This window comes from Papio anubis, chromosome 2 (genome assembly GCF_008728515.1).
Source record: "Papio anubis isolate 15944 chromosome 2, Panubis1.0, whole genome shotgun sequence".
Taxonomy (NCBI): Eukaryota; Metazoa; Chordata; class Mammalia; order Primates; family Cercopithecidae; genus Papio; species Papio anubis.
Window position 1 is genome coordinate 92,707,243 of NC_044977.1, and position 20,357 is coordinate 92,727,599.

The 20,357-nt window shown below is 43.4% G+C and overlaps 1 protein-coding gene across 27 annotated transcripts in view; it reads left to right on the forward strand.

Annotated features, from left to right (window-relative positions):
• The window catches only part of MAP4 (microtubule associated protein 4), a 231,005-nt gene that overhangs the window by 175,028 nt on the left and 35,620 nt on the right, over positions 1–20,357 (forward strand). For 20 of the 27 annotated variants that reach the window (XM_009200880.4, XM_017955469.3, XM_017955470.3 and 17 more), the window contains one exon: positions 4,916–4,966. The exons of the other annotated variants lie outside the window; for them this stretch is intronic. In XM_009200880.4, coding sequence (XP_009199144.4) covers positions 4,916–4,966 — 51 coding nt within the window. The remainder of the gene's footprint in view (positions 1–4,915; positions 4,967–20,357) is intronic. 27 annotated transcript variants of the gene reach the window in all.

Below are 20,357 nucleotides of genomic sequence, written 5' to 3' on the forward strand. Positions count from 1 at the left end.
GGATTTGTTGTTCTTGAGGAAGCAAGACCAGTACTGCAGAACTTTTGGGGCCCTGCCTGGGTCAGGTCAGGCTTAGAGACTGTGTTAGCAGTGGCCTTACAGAGTGGATATGGGAAGGATAATGGGTTTGGAACAAAATTTGTTGTTTCTTCTGTAAATTCTACCACACCTTTTCCCTAAGGACAATGTATACTTTTTTAATAGTTAAAAAACTTTTTAAAACTAATTGTTGAATAGGTTAATACATTTACTTGATACAAAGGAGTATACAGTAAAACATAAGCTGGCCTCCTTCCATTAACCGCCTTCCAGCTTTCCTTCTCCAGAGGCTACCAGTGTTCACAATATCTTATATATCCTCCAGACAATTTGTGTATAATAAGCAATAACATATGTATTTCCTGATTTCATATAAATGAGACGTATACATACATACTGATGTGTGCTACTCTTTTTAAACTTAATTTTTAAAGAGCTCTTTTAAGACTCAGTATAAAGAAGCCAGGCACAGTGGCTCACACCTATAATCCCAGCACTTTGGGAGGCCGAGGCAGGCGGATCACCTGAGATCAGGAGTTCGAGACCAGCCTGACCAACATGGAGAAACCCCATCTCTACTAAAAATACAAAATTAGCTGGGCATGGTGGCGCATGCCTGTAATCCCAGCTACTTGTGAGAATGAGGCAGGAGAATCACTTGAATCCGGGAGGCGGAGGTTGCAGTGAGCCGTAATCGTGCCATTGCACTCCAGCCTGGGCAACAAGAGCGAAACTCCATCTCAAAAAAAAAAAGAATCAATATAAAGAAAGAGGCCTCGTTTTTTTTTTTAAATCTTTTTTCCTGGCAGATGTCTCTAGAGATGACTCATTCTTTTTTGATAGCTGTATACTATTTCATTACATAGGTATATACTAATTTATTATAGTAATTTTTTTTTTTTGAGATGGAGTTTCGCTCTGATTGCCCAGGATGGAGTGCAATGGCGTGATCTCAGTTCACTGCAACCTCTGTCTCCCAGGTTCAAGCGATTTTCCTGCCTCAGCCTCACGAGTAGCTGGGATTACAGGCATGCACCACCATGCCCAGCTAATTTTGTATTTTTAATAGAGACGGGGTTTCTCCATGTTGGTCAGGCTGATCTCGAACTCCCAACCTCAGGTGATCCGCCCTCCTCAGACTCCCCAAAGTGTTGGAATTACAGGTGTTGAGCCACCGCGCCTGGCCAGTACTTCTTTACTGATGCACATTTTAGGTGTTTCCCAACTTTTTTTCATTAGAAATATGGTACATAAACTATCTTTGTATTTATAGGATGTCATACTCATGCGTGTGTGTCTGTGTAATAAAAAGGGGCTCCAGAGTAAGAATCTCTGGTTTGGAGAATATATATTCATAATTTTGATGGGTGTTTCCATATTGCTCTCTGTAGGCCTACAGAGATGTCCCTTGTAGAGAAAGGTACATCTCTACTCCTACCCTCAACATAGACAAGTACCTTCTCCCTGCCATTCTCTACTATTGTGATTTTCTTTTTTGTTATGTATACTGATCTAATCGGTGAAAAATTATTTCACGGCATAGATTTTGTGTGTGTGGTGTTTTTTGTTTGTTTGTTTTTTTGAGACGGAGTTTCACTCTTGTTGCCAGGCTGGAGTGCAATGGCACGATCTTGGCTCACTACAACCTCCACCTCTCAGGTTCAAGCGATTCTCCTACCTCAGCCTCCCTAGTAGCCTCCCTAGTAGCTGAGTGTGCCTGCCACCACACACAGCTAATTTTTTGTATTTTTAGTAGAGCTGGGTTTCACTATGTTGGCCAGGCTGGCCTTGAACTCCCGACCTTAGGCAATCCACTTGCCTCAGCCTCCCAAAGTGTTGGGATTACAGGCATGAACTACCGTGCCCGGCTGTGTTTAATTCTTTTTTTTTTTTAATGACTTCTTCGTGTATTGTCAAGTTTATAAAAGCCAATCCATGCTCTGAAATTATGAAAATATTTTCTCTTCTCTTCTATTAATGTTTTTACATTTTAAATTGTTGGCCAATCTAGAATTTGCTTATTTGTTTGTGGGTTTTGGGGATTTTTTTGTTTGTTTTGTTTTTTTGTTTGTTTTTTGTTTTGGTATGTTTTGTTTATAAGGTTGTGAGGCAGGGTTACTTGATCATCCCACCATCATGTTTATAATCGATCTCCCACTGAAATGCCACCTTTGTCATGCCCTAAATTTCTGCATGTATTTGGTATATTTCTGGACTTTCTTTCCTGATCCATTGATCTTTCCACCAGGTTTCCTAATATATTTTAATATCTGATAGGGCTAGCCCAACCCCTTGCCCTATTACTCTTTTTCAGAGTTGTCCTATTCTTATTTATTGTATAGTTTTGTAGAAGAAAAATTAATCCACTCAATATTTTTCTTTTTTTTTTTTTTTTTTTTTTGAGACGGAGTCTCGCTCTGTCGACCAGGCAGTGGCCGGATCTCGGCTCACTGCAAGCTCCGCCTCCCGGGTTCCCGCCATTCTCCTGCCTCAGCCTCCCGAGTAGCTGGGACTACAGGCGCCCGCCACCACGCCCGGCTAATTTTTTTTTGTATTTTTTAGTAGAGACGGGGTTTCACCGTGTCAGCCAGGATGGTCTCGATCTCCTGACCTCGTGATCCGCCCGTCTTGGCCTCCCAAAGTGCTGGGATTACAGGCTTGAGCCACCGCGCCCGGCCTCAGTATTTTTCTTGAAGTCACTGTTTCTAGCTTATCCCAGGGAGAGTTTATGTCTTGCATATCGAGTTTTTCTATCGAACAGCATAATGTGTCTTTCATGTGTTTTGTTAGTCCATCACTGGTGCTTTTTGTTCCTCACTTTGAATTATTCATGTTAACTGCCCTGCCCCCAAATTGCTACCAATTCTCACATATCTTGTTCTCGTTCATCTTGTGGTCAAATGGTGTCACCCATGGTTTCCATTGTTTGGGCAGTAAAGATATTACAAGTGGTGTTGGCCCGGCACAGTGGCTCACACCTGTAGTCCCAGCACTTTGGGAGGCTGAGGTAGGCGGATCACTTGAGACCAGGAGTTCAAGACCAGCCTGGCCAACATGGTGAAACCCCATCTCTACTAAAAATACAAACATTAACTGGGTATGGTGGTGCACGCCTGTAATCCCAGCTACTTAGGAGGCTCAGGAGAATTGCTTGAACCTAGGAGGCAGAGGTTGCAGTGAGCCAAGATTGTACCACTGCACTCCAGCCTAGGAAACAAATAAATAACATCCATCTCAAATAAATAAATAAATAAATAACAATAATAATAGCACCTACCACCTATTGAGTTGATTTTATTTGCCTGGTTATCTAGAAATAGGTAAATAGATCATACACACAAACATAAAATAATACTATTAAAGATTATCGGCTGGGTGCGGTGGCTCACACCTGTAATCCTAACACTTTGGGAGGCCGAGGTGGGTGGATCACAAGGTCAGGGATCGAGCCCATCCTGGCTAACATGGTGAAACCCTGTCTGTACTAAAAATACAAAAAATTTAGCTGAGTGTGGTGGTGGGCACCTGTAGTCCCAGCTACTCGGGAGGCTGAGGCAGGAGAATGGCGTGAACCCGGGAGGCGGAGCTTGCAGTGAGCCGAGATTGCGCCACTGCACTCAAGCCTGGGCAACACGGCGAGACTCCATCTCAAAAACAAACAAACAAAAAAAGATTATCTCTGTTTTTCAGGTAAGAAAATAGAGGCTGTCAAGGTCACACAGCTGGTGAAGTGCAGGGTTAGAATTTTAATCCAAGTCTTTATGTTTCTAAGACCCATGCTTTTCTTAGTCTTGCTTCAGAAGCTTCCAGAAGTTTCAGGTACTTAAAAAGAAGAAGGTTGACAATTACTAAATATAAAATAGACTTTTTTTTAGTATCTAGGCACTAATTAAACATTTTTCTACTTGGAGAAATGAAGATACATCATGAGAACATAAACTGTGAATCAGAGGTTAATTTAGGATTAGAATCTAGGTTTTGACTCTGTCTAGCATTTTATTTTCCAGAGAGAGTCTGTGTTTATTTACGTGTACTTTTTAACACCCAGCCTAGAGCTTTATATATACATGATGCCTAATGACATTTTTTGAATTATAAATGAATTATCTATTTGCTGATCTTACCCTGTTTGGAAGTAGGAAAAGTGAATATATTGCCAGTCTCTTCCAGCTTACTGTTTGCTCTACTGTTATTTTTTCATGCTGCTCTCAAATTTAGGGAAACTTTATCAGGTTTCTTTGCATACTATGCATGTTCTTCCAGGCAGGGAAGATTAATGCATACGTCGGGAAGTCTAAGCTCAACTTTTCAGAAAAGGACTTCTTTTTCTTTTTTTTTCTTTTTGAGACAGAGTCTCGCTGTGTTGCCCAGGCTCGTGTGCAGTGGCACGATCTCGACTCACTGCAAGCTCCGCCTCCCAGGTTCACGCCATTCTCCTGCCTCAGCCTCCTGAGTAGCTGGGACTACAGGCGCCCACCACCGTGCCAGGCTAATTTTTTGTATTTTTAGTAGAGACCGGGTTTCACCGTGTTAGCCAGGATGGTCTTGATTGCTTGACCTCATGGTCCGCCCGTCTCAGCCTCCCAAAGTGCTGGGATTACAAGCATGAGCCACTGCACCCAGCCAGAAAAGAACTTCTTATGGGATTGTGTTTTTTGTGAAGGGAAGCACAAGCTTGAAAGGATGATCCATATTAGATTCCAGTACCCGCTCCATGTTAGTTGTTCCCCTGGAAACCAAGTGGAACTGTGAGTGACAGTGTACTTGCTATGCTGCTACTGTGAATGGGACAGTTTGGGATCCCTGTAAATAGGCCCTCCCTTTGCCATAGTGAAGCCTGGTCTTCTTATAATCTGGCTTTCATTTCTTTCTTCAGTTTGCTTGAGCTCATCAACTGTCTACCAGCAGCTGGGAATGTCAGTTTATGGTGAGAAACTCTCTTGGTGTGAAACTTGAAGTAATTTATAAACCCAGAATTCTAACAGTTTCAAGGCCCTTGTACATAAATAAAATATGCTCAGCAGATGAAAAAACCATTTGTTATCTTAGAACTTGCTACTATTTTACAACTGGAGAAGTACCCATTTGGTAATGTCTTTTCTTAATTGTAGTGCCATTTGTGAAGTTCCTTTCCTCATTACTTTCACCCCACTTGCCCTCTGATTCAACTGGCTTTTTTTTTTTTTTTTTTTCTTTTTTTTTTTTGAGACAAAGTCTCCCTGTCGCCCAGGCAGGGATGCAGTGGCACAATCTAGGCTCACTGCAACCTCTGGTTCCTGGGTTCAAGCAGTTCTCCTGCCTCAGCCTCCTGAGTAGTTGGGATTACAGGCATGCGTCCCCACGCCCGGCTAATTCTTGTATTTTTAGTAGAGACAGGGTTTCACCATGTTAGCCAGGCTGGTCTCGAACTCCTGACCTCGTGATCCACCCACTTTGGCCTCCCAAAGTGCTGGGACTACAGGCATGAGCCACTGCACCCGACCCCACTGGCTTTTTTTCTTACTACCATGCTAATGAAATTTATTGGGACTAGTCACACAGCTAAAAACAGCTACCATTGATTGAATCTTACTATATGCTCATTGCCATCCTAAACTCTTTTAACCTCCAAACAATACTGTGTGGTCATTACCTTGTTTGAGCTAGAACATTTAAATATTCTTTGAAATGAATCAAGCAACAATTGATTATCCTACTTTATTTTGTTTTGTTAAATTTTTTTTTTTTTTTTTTTTGAGACAAGGTATCACTCTGTCAGTGCAGTGGCATGATGATGGCTTACTACAGCCTCAACCTCCCAGGCTCAAACAGTCCTCCTGCCTCAGCCTCCCAAGTAGTTGGGACTACAGGTGTGCACCACCATACTTGGTGAATATATTTTGTAGAGATGGGGTCTCACTGTATTGCCCAGGCTGGTCTCAAACTCATGGCCTCAATCTGTCCTCCTTCCTTGGCCTCCCAAAGTGCTAAGATTATAGGTATGAGGCACCATGCCTGGCTTGAATATCCTGCTTTAAAAGAAGCTTCTTCCCCTCATATTCCCTCACCCTTCACTTGTACCCTCTGGTTGACAAATAGCATTGGGGGATTCTGAACACACTGTTAAAATAAAAACTTAGTTTTGATTTACAGTATTACTGATATAGTTACTTCTTTAGGATATGGAGGGGACAGTAAGGGGGCTTCCATTCTTTTTTTTTTTTTTTTTAAGATAAGGTCTTGCTCAGTCGCCCAGGCTGGGGTGCAGTGGTATAGTCTCGGCTGACTACAGCCGCTGCCTCCTGGACTCAGGTGATACTCCCACCTCAGTCTCAAGTAGCTGGAACTACAGGTTCATGCCACCATGCCTGGCTAATTTTTGTATTTTTTGTAGAGGCTGGGTTTGGCCATGTTGCGCAACCTGGTCTTGAACTCCTGAGCTCAAGTGATCCGTCCACCTTGGCCTCCCAAAATACATAAACATTGCCTATTGCTCTGCAAATAGCGGACACACAACATGATTTGTAGTTTTTAATATTTAGTTTATTCATTCAGTAGATACCAAGTGATATTACTCCTACACTAAAAATAGACTAATAAAACACATTCTCTACTCTTCAGAGATTCCAGGGTAGAAAACAGACAATTTTCCTCTAGTGAGAAAAGTTTACTTCTCTGAAAAAGGATAGAAGTGTGAGCTAGATCCTATGGAAATACAGAGGAAAAAGGGACTAAGTTTTCCTACAAAACCTAGAGAAATCTTCACACAGGAGACTGAAAGTATGGTTAAGAGTTTGCTGAGCAAATTAAGGTAAAGCATTCTAGGGGACAGCTGTGTAAGGCATACATAGTGAAGTGCAGGTGCATGGAATAAAGTCAGGTTTGGGAAACGGAGATTTGTGAAATGTTTTGAGATGAAATTGGGGAGAAGAAAGTAAACTCCTAAAGATTCCTAGGGGTATTGTGTACCTTTGTAAGCGGAAGATCTTAGATTTTTGCTTGAAGAAATGGGTTATCTTTCTACCTAGTTTTAGTTGGATGATTCTCTTTTCTTTTGGGGAGGGCCATGGGAGGGTCAATACTAGGCTTAAACGAACAAAGACTTGATACTTTCAAGTTGTAGTTTTTAGAGTTGTTGTTGTTGTTGTTGTTGTTGTTGTTTTGAGACAGTCTCCCTGTCTCCCAGGCTGGAGTGCAGTGGCGTGGTCTCGGCTCACTGCAATCTCCACCTCCCAGGTTCAAGCGATTCTCCTGCCTCAGCCTCCCAAGTATCTGGGACTACAGGTGCACACCATCGTGCTCAGCTAGGTTTTGAATTTTTAGTAGAGACTGGGTTTCACCGTGTTGGCCAGGCTGGTCTCAAACTCCTGACCTCAGGTGATCTGCCTACCTCAGCCTCCCAAAATGCTGAGATTACAGGAGTAAGCCACCACACACAGACTAATTTTTGTACTTTTAGTAGAGACGGGGTTTCACCATGTTGGCCAGGCTGGTCTCAAACTCCAGACCTCAGGCGATGCTCCTGCCTCAGTGTCCCAAAGTGCTGGGATTACAGGCCTTAGCCACCGTGCCCGGCCTTTAGAGGATTTCTTATCCATAAGCATTTTCATGTCTTTGATTCACATAACTCAGATTATTCGCCTCAGCTTTTTCATTGTCTATTTGCTTCTCATCTTTTGAAAGGTAATCAGAGAGAATCATGATTTATTTTCTTGAGTTAAAACGTGTAAGAAATGTTTCTAAAATGTAGAATATGGTTTCTGAAATAGTTTTACATATATATATGTATGTCTAAACACTTGGAACATTTACTTCCAGGCAAGAAACTACATTATAACTTGATGACCTTACCATTGATTAACAAGGAGTGGTGTCATCAATCATTGTTAATAGTAGAATTGTTGGCCGGGCGCGGTGGCTCAAGCCTGTAATCCCAGCACTTTGGGAGGCCGAGATGGGCAGATCACGAGGTCAGGAGATCGAGACCATCCTGGCTAACACGGTGAAACCCCGTCTCTACTAAAAATACAAAAAACTAGCCAGGCGAGGTGGCGGGCGCCTGTAGTCCCAGCTACTTGGGAGGCTGAGGCAGGAGAATGGTGTGAACCCGGGAGGCGGAGCTTGCAGTGAGCTGAGATCCGGCCACTGCACTCCAGCCTGGGCAACAGAGCGAGACTCCGTCTCAAAAAAAAAAAAAAATAGTAGAATTGTTGACTTTCATTGTAATGATAATTGTTTCCTGGAGGCAATAACTGGGAACAGTTGGTCAATCTGAAAAGTAGTGTTGCCTTGGTAACTGATTAGAAAGAATACAGAGAAACTAGTTGTCTCTCATGTATAAAAACCAAGGCCCTGAACAGGTTAAATACTAACTCCAAGCACAAGGCTAAAACAGAAATATCTGCCAGTACATGTACTGGGATTAGAGACCTGCAGGCTTTGCCAAGAGTCCTAGAAACCACTTTCTGCCCAGACACACAGGAATCCATGCACTTTCTTCAAACTCAGAATGGAATAGAACTTCACAATCTGTAGCTCAAAGGACATTCCAGATCACTGCCTCTTAGGTTGGGTTGAAGACAGCTTTAATGATGGGACGGATCAGGTCAAATGATACAGATGCAGTATAAAAGGAATCTACCCATCCTTTCACTGAGCAGATCTTTTTTGAAAGCTTATTTACTGTGAGTCAAGCACTGTGCAGTGCACCCACATGGCACAAATGCACAGTTCACATTCCTACCATCTAGAAGCTCCTGGGAAAAGCATATAAATAAAAGATTGCAGTGTGGTTTCTAAATTTTAAAAGGTTTGGAGTATTGTGATAATATGAAGAACTCAGGAGGGGTTCAAAGAGACGTTACAGAGGTGAGTGAGTAGGAATAGGACCTACAGGCAAGGGGCCAGGGGCAGTGGTTCACACTTGTAATCCCAGCACTTTGGGAGGCTGAGGTGGGAGGATCACCTGAGGTCAGGAGTTCGAGATCAGCTTGGCCAACATAGTGAAACCCTATGTATACTAAAAATACAAAAATTAGCTGGGCGTGGTGATGGTGGACACCTGTAATCCCAGCTCCTGGGGAGGAAGAATCTAGAGACAAGGGATCCCAGTGGCAGCTGAATCTAGAATTTAGTCCTTCTGGTTCTTAAGTGTGTTTCTTTTTACCTAGGCAGGCTCACCCTTTTCAAACTTCATGTGTTTACCTCATCCACCAACTTGATATAATTTTACAGCAGCTGGGAGATTGGAGTTTCTTGCTGTGGCTATTTCCTGTGGATAAATCTGCATCCCTGAGTGAGATTATGTCTGATTCTTATTTGGACTGGAGTACTGAACTGGCCATTCTCAGGATGTTTTGTGGGGTGTTTTTTGTTTTCGTTTTTTTTTTTTTTTTTTTTGAGACAAGGTCTCTGTCACTCAGGCTGGAGTGCAGTGGCGTGATCATAGTTCACTCACTGCAGCCTCAAACTCTTCGGTTTAAGTGATCCTCCTTCCTCAGCCTCCCAAGTAGCTAGTACTACGGGCATGCACCACCACACCTGGCTAAAAAAAAATTTTTTTTTTTAATTTTTTTTGTATAGATGTGGGTCCTGCTATGTTGCCCAGGCTGGTCTTGAACTCTTGGCCTCAAGTGATCCTCCCACCTAACCCTTCTAAAGTGCTGGTATTACAGGCGTGGGCCACTATGCCCAGCCTTTCTTGAGTTTTACTAATTATTCTATACTAGGCTTTCGCCATCATTTGTTATCCAGGTGGCATTCACCTCCTTTGGGGTGCAACAAAGCCATTAATTATTCTTCCAGTTAATATCTTTGTATGCCTTGCAAAAGCAATAGTGTAATCAAACTATAAACTACTCTGTCCCTTCCCCTCTGTAAAAGCCTCTGGTTCTTTGCTTTTTCTTAGTGAGGTTGAACCTGTCTTCCTACTCAGAAGCCACCTGAAAGGAAACTCACAGTGCTAAGGCACTATAGAAAGATATTAAATCTAAGTTATTTTAAGACTGGCAATTAGACACAGAAGTTTGCTAAGGAATAAGTCACCCACACCTTACTCACTCTTTGCATAATACAAACAAGACCATTTTTTGTGTGTGTGTGATACGGAGTCTCACTTTGTCGCCCGGGCTGGAGTGCAGTGGTGGGATCTCGTTTGACTGCAACCTCCACCTCCTGGGTTCAAGCGATTCTCCTGCCTCAGGCTCCCTAGTAGCTGGGATTACATGTGCCTGCCACCACGCCCGGCTAAATTTTTGTATCTTTTTTTAGTAGAGATGGGGTTTCGCCACATTGGCCAGGCTGGTCTTGAACTCCTGATCTCATGATCCCCCTGCCTCGGCCTCCCAAAGTGCTGGGATTACAGGCGTGAGCCACCGTGCCCAGCCTAAAACAAGCCCGTTCTTAAGATATAAGGTAAACACTGAAACTAAGTGCATTGCTTCTTTTTCTCCCTTATTTCAAACTCGCTTTTGCTCCCCTAAACACACACACATACACATGTGTATGCATACTGTGTATTAATTTGGGAGTTTTGAATTGATCACAAAAGAGCTAAATTATAATTCCAAATTAAAGTTTGGAGTACTTCAATTATCACAAAAAAAGATAGATTGGGCGGGCAGCACTGCCCACAGCTGTAATCCCAGCACTTTGGGAGGCCGAGTTGGGCAGATCACCTGAGGTCAGAAGTTCAAGACCAGCCTGGCCTTGAGCCCTGTCGTGAAACCCTGTCTCTACTAAAAATACAAAAATTAATTGGGCATGGTGGTGCTGGCCTGTAATCCCAGCTACTCCAGAAGCTGAGGCAGTAGAATCACTTGAGCCCGGGAGGCAGAGGTTGTAGTTAGCCAGAAAAAAAAAAAAGATACATCGAAAAGGAGAGTCATCTAGTGACTAAGATTAATTTTTGCTCAGCGGTTTGGGAAGACTGGCAGTCAGAAACCTAGCATCTTTTTTTGTGGCTTTTCCATTAAGTTTTCACCATTTGATCATGGGCAAACCACTTTTTTTCTCTGGACCCCATTTTATTCCTCTGTAAAATGAGGGATCTGTTAGGGAAGCCCCAGCATTCTGACTGTACTGTCACACATACTTTAGTGTCTTTGCAGTACTGTTGATGGATATAATGGACCCTTGTCCTAAAAGGGATTCAGGGAATAGGTTATTTCCTTTCCTTAGGCAGTGCCCCAGATTTTGAAATTTAGCTTTTCTTTTTCTCTTATCTGTTAGTGATTGCAGTTACGATTCATATGTTGTTTCTTGTCAGTAGTAGTGGTTGTTTTGTTTTGTTTTTGTCTATCTTTATCAGAATGTAGCAGTTCTCCAGTCCAGGGACTTAGGCTTTCTTTCTTTTGTTGTTTTTTTTGTTGTTGTTGTTGTTGTTATTACTACTACACTTCAGATTCCCTGTAGGGAGTAGGAAAACCTACTTCATATACATATGTACAGTTTCTTGGTTGTTTTTTTGTTTGTTTGGAGATGGAGTTTCACTCTTGTTGCCCAGGCTGGAGTGCAGTGGCATGATCTCCACTCACTGCAACCTCCGCCTCCCGGGTTCAAGCGATTCTCCTGCCTCAGCCTCCCGAGTAGCTGGGGTTACAGGCATGCGCCACCACACCCAGCTAATTTTATATTTTTAGTAGGCACGGAGTTTCTCCATGTTGTTCAGGCTGGTCTTGAACTCCCAACCTCAGGCAATCCGCCTGCCTCGGCCTCCCAAAGAACTGGGATTACAGGCATGAGCCACCGTGCCTGGCCTTCTTGGTTGTTTTTTTAAAGCTAGCATCAGTAGATACATTATGTATTTCTGTGTTTTAACTACTTTGTCAAATGCTTTTTATATATATTCCCTCAATTCTCACGGCTATGTGTTTTGTTGTAGTCAGACCCCTGGGTGACCACCAAGCTTATCTGTATGCCTGAGCATCTGGCTGGCATGATGTCTTGGGTACTCGCCCCTTCTATGGGCTTGAACTTCTTGGCCCTGACCGCCCCCCTCCCCAGATTGCCTCTTTCAACTCTCTGTCTCCTGAGCCTTGTAACTATGAAGCCAGTGCTTGGCCTAGTTGCTAGATGTGGACCTCATAATTATATTTTTTCAGGTTGACCACATTTCTGATCTACACAGTATGAACTGTAGTCTGGAATATGCACTCCTTTGTGCCTGGCTAGCTTCATTCTTCTGGTTTCTGCTCTTGGTCTTTTGGCTGGTTCACATTTTGCAGTCTGCTGTTTGTGGATAGAATTACTGAGGCAGAATATGTGATATCTGAAGGTAGCAGAGACCTGTAATTTTACTTATTGCCTTAGCTGTTGGGCAGGGAGGATCTGGTGAAGTGGGTCTGGGTAGGCTAGCCAGAACTAAAAATAATTTGGCTATAAGGAACAAGTTTCTATGCTTGTTCTTTGCCTTGGTATTTTCCGCTTCTTCAGAATATAAGGGCCAACTACCACTTTCTTCAGACATGCTGCAGCATCCACCACACCCAGTCATGCCTCTGCCAATAGGCTGCACCCTCGCATGAGACAGAAAGGTTACTGAACGTACTGCCTAGTGGAGCCCCAAGTTGAAATCACACTGTGAGTTGGACATAGCAGCAGGCCTGTGATTCCTTGAATGTCTGTTTCAACTTCAGATGTGAAAGTGGTAAAATGGAATCCGAGAGCACCTTAAAGATTCCCCTCCTTTTATAGAGGAAGAAACTGAAGCTAAGAGCAGTTAAATGAATTTCTAAGACTCTTTAACTATTAAGTGACACAGATTTTAAAATCTGGCCTTCTGACTCAAAGCCAAATTAATTTTTTCCCCACCATGTCAGTAAATTGAGGATGTATACGTGTGTGTCATTTGTAGGGGGTGACTAGTTTTGAGAGAATGGGGTTGTTGAAGCTTACCTGATTTCTAAGGTATTTTCCAGAGTTTTCCTCTGGCATATTCGCACTGTATTGCAACAATATCTTCCCCACCCCTAGACCTTTTTTTTTTTGGACAGGGTTTCCTCTCACCCAGGCTGGAGTGCAGTGATGTGATCACAGCCCACTGCAGCCTTGACTTACTGGGCCCAGGCAATTCTCCCACCTCAGCCTTCTGAGTAGCTGGGACCGCAATTTTGTGTCACCATGCCCACCTAATTTTTTGTACTTTTTGTAGAGACAGGGTTTTGCCATGCTGCCCAGGCTGGTCTCAGACTCCTGGGCTCAAGCATTCTGCCCACCTCAGCCTCCCAAAGTGCTGGGATTACAGGTGTGGGCCATGGCACCCAGCCACCTCCAGACTTTCATAATTTTCATCACATATTGTACATACTTAATTAGATTATTCAATTATATGTATAAAAAAGATAAGAAAGCGATAATTCAACCGTGTTCTGTTACCACGGCCTTTCTGTATCCAATCTTGCCTCATATTTTTTCTTGTTACTAATTAGAATCATGATTCTCCTGGCATTCTTCATTTTGTTATACCTCACTTCCTTTTCCTCAGCAACATCTGCCATAGAGTATAGAAACCAGGTTCCTTGCCAATTAATCTGTATCGTGCTTTGTCATGTATTGCTACTAAACAGGTCAAGATCAAGGGGAAGAAATGTATATGAGGCTCAGTTCATGTTCAGGACAGAGGTAAATGGAAATTTATATTTTTTTTTCAGCATTGCAACGTTGCCACTCATGATCATGAATGTAGCCCTGTGTCAGGTACTAAAGGTAATGCAAACAGGATATATGGTTGATCCCTGCACTCTTGTTGGGAACTTGAGTGGTATGAATAGAGAAGGTGAGTTATTGGGGACAGAGGCTACAGTTTAGCAAGCTTTCCTGTGCGGACCTTGGTAATTTCTTTACATTTTATAGACCAAAGAACAGTCTTAATTTGCCCTTTTTTCCAAAGGCATTTAAAAACTGTAATCAAATCATTGCAGTTTATGGCAAATGGCCTTTAAAAAAAAAAAAAAAAAAGCAATCTAAATCTTTTCTTCATCTTGGAAAAAGACTTCTCTTGGATTTCTGATAGAATATTTCCAATATGCTATGTTAGTGCAAGACAGTAACTTACAGCTAGACAAGAAAAATCAGCGTTGTTCAAAGTAAGAGCATAGCCTGTTCTTACAGTATAATTTTTTTCCCACAATTTTGTTTTATGGGTCCTTCAGCTTGAATATATAATTTGTGAGCTCAAAGCCCAGGGCAGCAAAGGACCATGCTGAGTTAAATGGCAGTAGGCTCTGGTGGGAGGGGAAAACTCCAAGCTACAATTGTTAGAGTCCCTAAGTCTGGAGGTCAGAGAAAGATGAACTGCCCCCAGTGTGTTCACATGACACCTAACAGATCATTAGGCTGGAAAGAGCAGGGCTGGTAGCTGGTAGTGGAGGGAGCAACCCAGCCTCATCCAAGGAACCAAGTGGGGGCAGGGACAGGCGTAAATGCATCAGGCGTTTGTTGTCACACAAATTTCTTATAATTAGAATACCTATCCCCAAAGCCCTGATCACTGAAGTCTTTAAATGAACCCTTTATTAAACTCTTCCATTATGCAGAGCTATGGATGGAGCTCTTCTGGGTTTTAGGGACCCCACTCAAGTCAGCTTTCAAGTGAATTTGATGAGTTGCTATGACAGCAAACCCACTCTTCCTCTGAGAATGAATGCCTGTAATTTTAATACTATGTTAAGGTGTAGGGCTTTTTTTTTTTTTTCGTCCAATTTTGAACAATTTCCTGGATTCTTCTTCGGGGGTTATAGCTGGGGATTGGCAAATGAGTCTCGGTTATTTTTAAAACAGTTTTCTGAGTGGGTGAATGTGGAAGGGTGGGCATGATATCAGATAAGAGAGTGTGTGGGTATACACATATCTATATCAGTGAAAGCCAAAATAATTACTATCCTTAGTGCTTGGATTGGCACCGTACCGTGTTTTAAATTGCAGATCTAAACAGAGTGCTAGTTCACAGGAAATTACATTCTCAGATTAACAGTAGCACTTCATTGTGCAGAAAGCAGCAGGTTCTTTCTTTCTCTTTCATTCATTCTTCCTTCCTTTCTTTCTTTCTTTCACATTTGTAAGTACATTTAATACCCAACTGCTTGAGGAGAGAAGGGCATTGAGGGAGAGGTGAATTTTGTCATGAATACTGGGGAATTGGTGTGATGTCACTGCAAGCTCTGTGTGATCGTAGGTGGTATTAGAGCTCCAGGAGCGAAAGCAGGGAGAGCAGTGGAAGAGACGATGTCGCTCTCAGACAAGCAGACAGCCTCTCTCACTGCCGCGTACGGTCAGCTCAGTAAGAGCAAGCCTGCGGAGTGCCGAATGGACTCCCCAAAAGAAATCAGTCAAGCCGGATTCGAATGGCAGAGGACAGAGGGCAAACTGAATGAAATTGGGCTGAATGTCAGCATGGACGGGCAACCGAAAGATGGGCTTGTGAAGAATGCCAGCTTCCTGGAGCAGAATAAGCTCTGCTTTTTTGAGGGGAAGCTAGACAAAGAGCTCAGCATTGAAGTGCAGGACACGGACTATCAAGCAGCCTCGGGTCACCTTGAGAGCAGGTATGTGATTTCAGAGACCTACCATCCCTTGGAGGGGAACTCGGTACACCAGAAGACCTCCGAGTTCCATCTGGGACTCATAGAGGGGCCAGACAAAAACAAAACCATTCCAGTTCAGGGGAAGGTGGCAGGGAAGAATGGACTAGAGACCAAGAGCCAGTCAGATCTGGATTTCCCTGGGGCTGCTGACGTCCGTACCAGGTATGCTAAGGAGCAGGAAACCAGTGTTTGGAACCCCAACTTTCATCCAGTGGCTCAAGGCCCTCTGGGCTCAAGGGAAGCAACTCCGGGAGAGATGAAGAATAGCATCATCCCTGGCTGCCCAGTGATTGGGGTGGTAAATAACTCTGAGCAGCTGAAATGTGAGTCCCCACTCCTGGTGTCTCTAGCCCACCCAGCCCCCATTATTGAGCATTCACCCACCACCATTCCGCCAATCACTATGGTGTTCACCCAGGAACATTTGAATGCAAGCTCTCACATCAGAGACCATGATAAAGAGTTGGAGAAATTGAGTTCTACCGAGGAGGAAGCTGTGCTCAACCAAGCCCCCCAGCAGAAGAAGACAGTGCGCAGGGCCCTGTCTGAATGTTCTCACCTCTCAGTTCCCCCAGCTGTCAACCTTGCAGATAAGTACCCTGAACTCCCTGCCCGAGAAGAGCCTTCTTCTGGCCTGCTGCCTCCCCCTAGTAGCCCAATGTCTAGTCCTATGCCTGGGAAACTGGGAGCTCCTGCTATGAAGCGCTCCATGACTGTGGGTGAGGAACAGACAGCTAGCTACAAACTGAGCCCTGGGAAACTGCCCATCGTGTCTACTAAAGAGATACCTCCTTTCATCTGCGAGGAACCAGTGGCCAAGAAGAGAGAAGAATTGGCCCACTTCAGCAACAGCAGCAGCAACTCTGGGAAAAAGGAACTCGGCACTGCTGGATTATATCTCCATAGTAAGCTGGAGCAGATTCCTGAAGGAAGCAGCAAGGAAAAAGGGCAGGAAGATATTAGTGAAACTAGAATTGATTCATGCTCCCAGGTCTGCCAGCGAGGAGAGAAACAGCCAGGACAGACAGCTCTGGCAGGGAAGAAAGAAATTGAGGTCACTGCAACCCAGAGCACTCCATCGTTTCTGTGTGAAGAGCCCCCACGTGATGGTATGTTTCTAAATTTTGCCTCCATTGGGAACAAGCAGACAGCAAGGAAGGAACCAAAGTGACAGATTACCAGCAGAGCACTAAGCAGCTTTTTACAGCCTGGTTCTGTGACTGCCTGGGGAAAGCTTAATTCCCTTGTGTTAGAAGCTTGCTGGGAGTGAGGCAAGAAAGAGAGAGAACAAAGTGAATCTTGCAGGGTCAAGCCGAATGTCTTGCTAGCATGACAGATAGTGTGAATTGAGTAGGTGGGTTCGGGGTGGAATGGGGTCAGAGAATGGTGGGCATAAAAACTAGAGCCCCTTTCTTGACCTCATGTCACCCTGTCCAACCCATCCCTCATCCACCCAGCCCTCAGCTCCCGGTTGGTTTGAACCAGATGATTCCTGAGCTCTAAATCCTCCAATCGCAAATGATTGATTTCCTTGCTTGAAAATCTGTCACTTTGTATAGATTCACAATGGGTTTATCAGCACTAACCTCCTCTCATTAAGTTGCACGATCTGGATGGAAGCTCTGTTTTCTGTTTTGCTTTTGAGAATGTTTTACTTTTGTTCAAACTGAAAAAGAACCCTTTAAAGCTAGCTGTTTAATATTCTTTCTGTGTTCTTCATGTTTGACCCAATCTTGCTTCTAGTGTTCTCTTTTTGTGTGTGTTTTGAGAGGATTTGTGGGGAGAAAAAGAAGAAAGAGAAAACGGGGAGAGGAGGAGAGACTTGCAACCTAATAAACAGCTAAATGTTGCGGTCTTTGTGACTGCCTTTTGTGTCTTTCTTCCTGGCCCTTTTCTTCCCCATCTCCCATCCCCCCACAGCTGTTACTGTGGTGGTCTGAAAAAGCCTGCGTTTTTCTGAGTCCAGTTTGAGCACAAAGGGCCATAATTCAGGAGCTTGTAAATGGGGATTTAAAACATGTGTTTTGCTTGTTTAAAAAAAAATAGTCTTGTTTCCTGGGACCTGTTTTCTCTAATATTTATTACTCTCAGTACATTTTTATAAAATTTTACTTTTTTTCTTTGAAAGTAAGAAATGGTATTTTCTAGAGGAGTGGTAAGTAGAAGACATACAGATGTTTTGGGTTTTTGTTTTTTTATGGAGATAAACATGTTTTTTTATGGAGGCAGAGAAGTTTAATAGTTCCTCTTTGATTTCTTATGACTCCAGGATCACAAGCATTCAGGTGTCCCATGCTGTTGCTTCCTTCTAGCTGTGACAGAACTGTAAGCTCCTCCTGGACAGGACTTTGTCATCTTTTTGTTGATCCCCAGGTGCTTTGTTCAGTACCACATACCTTCTAGGTGATCATGAGTGAAGACTTTGTTTCAGAACAAGTTCTTTCTAATTCACACTAACAGAAGTTTGTGCTAATAGAAAAAAATTTCAGATGACTGACAAATCCACCGATCCATTCACCCTGATAAAAGTTTAAATGCTGACTCTGTTAACCACTCTGTAGGTAAAACTTTTATATGAAGATTGTTTCATTTAACATGCCTACCATTTGCATTCACTATCTAGGAGCTGGAAATTGTCCTTATCCTCAAGCAACTTTCATATGAAGATTGTTTCATTTAACATGCCTACCATTTGCATTCACTGTCTAGGCACTGGAAATTGTCCTTATCCTCAAGTAACTTTCGATCCAGTTGGAGGGCTAAGAGGCAGTGGGAGGGTTTTGAATCATGAAAACATTTTGGAGGAAGTCACATTTGAGGTGGGCCTTGGAACCCTGGCATGTCAAACAATGCAGAGGGAAAGCCTTCCAGGCAAGGGAACTCATATAAGCAAAGGTATGAAGCCTAGACAGCTCATGTTAGGTAAAAGAACAATGGAGGAATCTCAGGGCATGTAGTCATAGGGAATGTGGCCAGGCTGCCACCATTGTGTATATCTCTCTTGGGACCTCTGCTTCTCCCTGCACATGTGCTCCATTCTCTTCCCTTTAAAAATCTGTATTTCCTCTGTCATCTCTTTTTGCTTCCCTTGTGACTCTTTCTGCCCAGGACAGAATAGCATTGAGTTGCCATGGTTTGAGCTCCGTGGCCAGCTTTGTTACCACCATATATATCAGGGTTCCAATGTTGCATGACTGTAATTTCCATGTCTTTGTCTGTACTGACAGTGACTGAATAATTATATCTTATTGGCTCAGCTTGGTCCAGTCAACTGTATACCAGGTCCCATAGCCTTCTTAACCAATCTGAGTCATTTAGACCCACCCGCTTCATTCATCTTGAGGCTTCTCTAGAGAAGAGAGGATAGGTTAAGGAAATATTCCAAAGCCATCTTTACATATGTGGCAAGAAATAATGGGAGAAAATTCTAGAAAGTTGTTTGGAATCCAGTCTTGCTAAGCTTCAAATGTCCCACTGAAAAGTTTAAAGCTTACTACCATGTTCTGAAACTGTAGTGACTGCCTATGACAGCAGATAAGGTAGCTCCAGGTCAGCTTTAGGTAGACTGACTTGCTGTCAGTAAGTGTGATGAACTGGAAGACCAAGAGTTGAAGGCAGACAATCCTGTTAGGGAAATTTGATTCAGGTAGTGGTAGATGAAACACTGAGGACATGAGAGGGGAAATATAACAGGTGAAGATAAAGTGAAACTGGAATGTGGGTGGTGTGTGAGAAAAAAGAATTGACAGTCATGCTGTGATGTGAGGCTGGTTTTCCCAGCTGGTGGTAGTATAGGTAATAGAAAGACCCAACAGAAGAGCACAGTTCAGTGAAGGAGTTAATGAGTTCCACTTCACACACTTGTGTTTTGTTTTGTTTTGTTTTTTTGAGATGGAGTCTCGCTTTGTCACCCAGACTGGAGTGCAGTGGCACGATCTCCGCTTACTGCAAGCTCCGCCTGCCGGGTTCATGCCATTCCTTGGCCTCAGCCTCCCAAATAGCTGGGACTATAGGCACCCGCCACCACGCCCAGCTAATTTTTATTTTGTATTTTTAGTAGAGACGGGATTTCACCGTGTTAGCCAGGACGGTCTGGATCTCCTGACTTCGTGATCCACCTGCCTTGGCCTCCCAAAGTGCTGGGATTACAGGTGTGAGCCACCGCGCCTGGCCCACTTCACACATTCTTTTGTGAAACTCTGGGGATATGTAGATTGTGGTCTCTAGAAATTGCCTGATAGCTGGGCTTGGTGGCTCATGCCTGTAATCTCAGCACTTTGGGAGGCCTTGGCAGGCAGATTACTTGAAACCAGGAGTTTGAAACCAGCCTGGGCAACATGGCAAAAAACCCATCTCTAAGAAAAAATACAAAACTCAGGTGGGCATGGCAGCACGTACCTATAGTCCCAACTACTTGGGAGGCTGAGATGGGAGGATCGCTCAAGCCCAAAAGGACGAGGCTACAGTGAACCAAGATCATGCCACTGTGCTCCAGCCTGGGAGATAGACCAAGATCAGGTCTCAGAACAAACAACAAAAAAGAAGTTGCCTGATATATCCATGAGACAAGGGAGGGAGTTTGTTGAGAGCTACCATCTGGGAGAGAGAAAGCAGTTTCTGCTTATGTGCAGTTACATTTATTTGTACAGGTTGAGTTACTGCATGCCTATATCATAGACAATGCAACTTTATGAAGTATTCATGTTGTTTACTGAAAATGCTGAACTTATTGAAAAATATTTATCGGGTCTGGGGCCA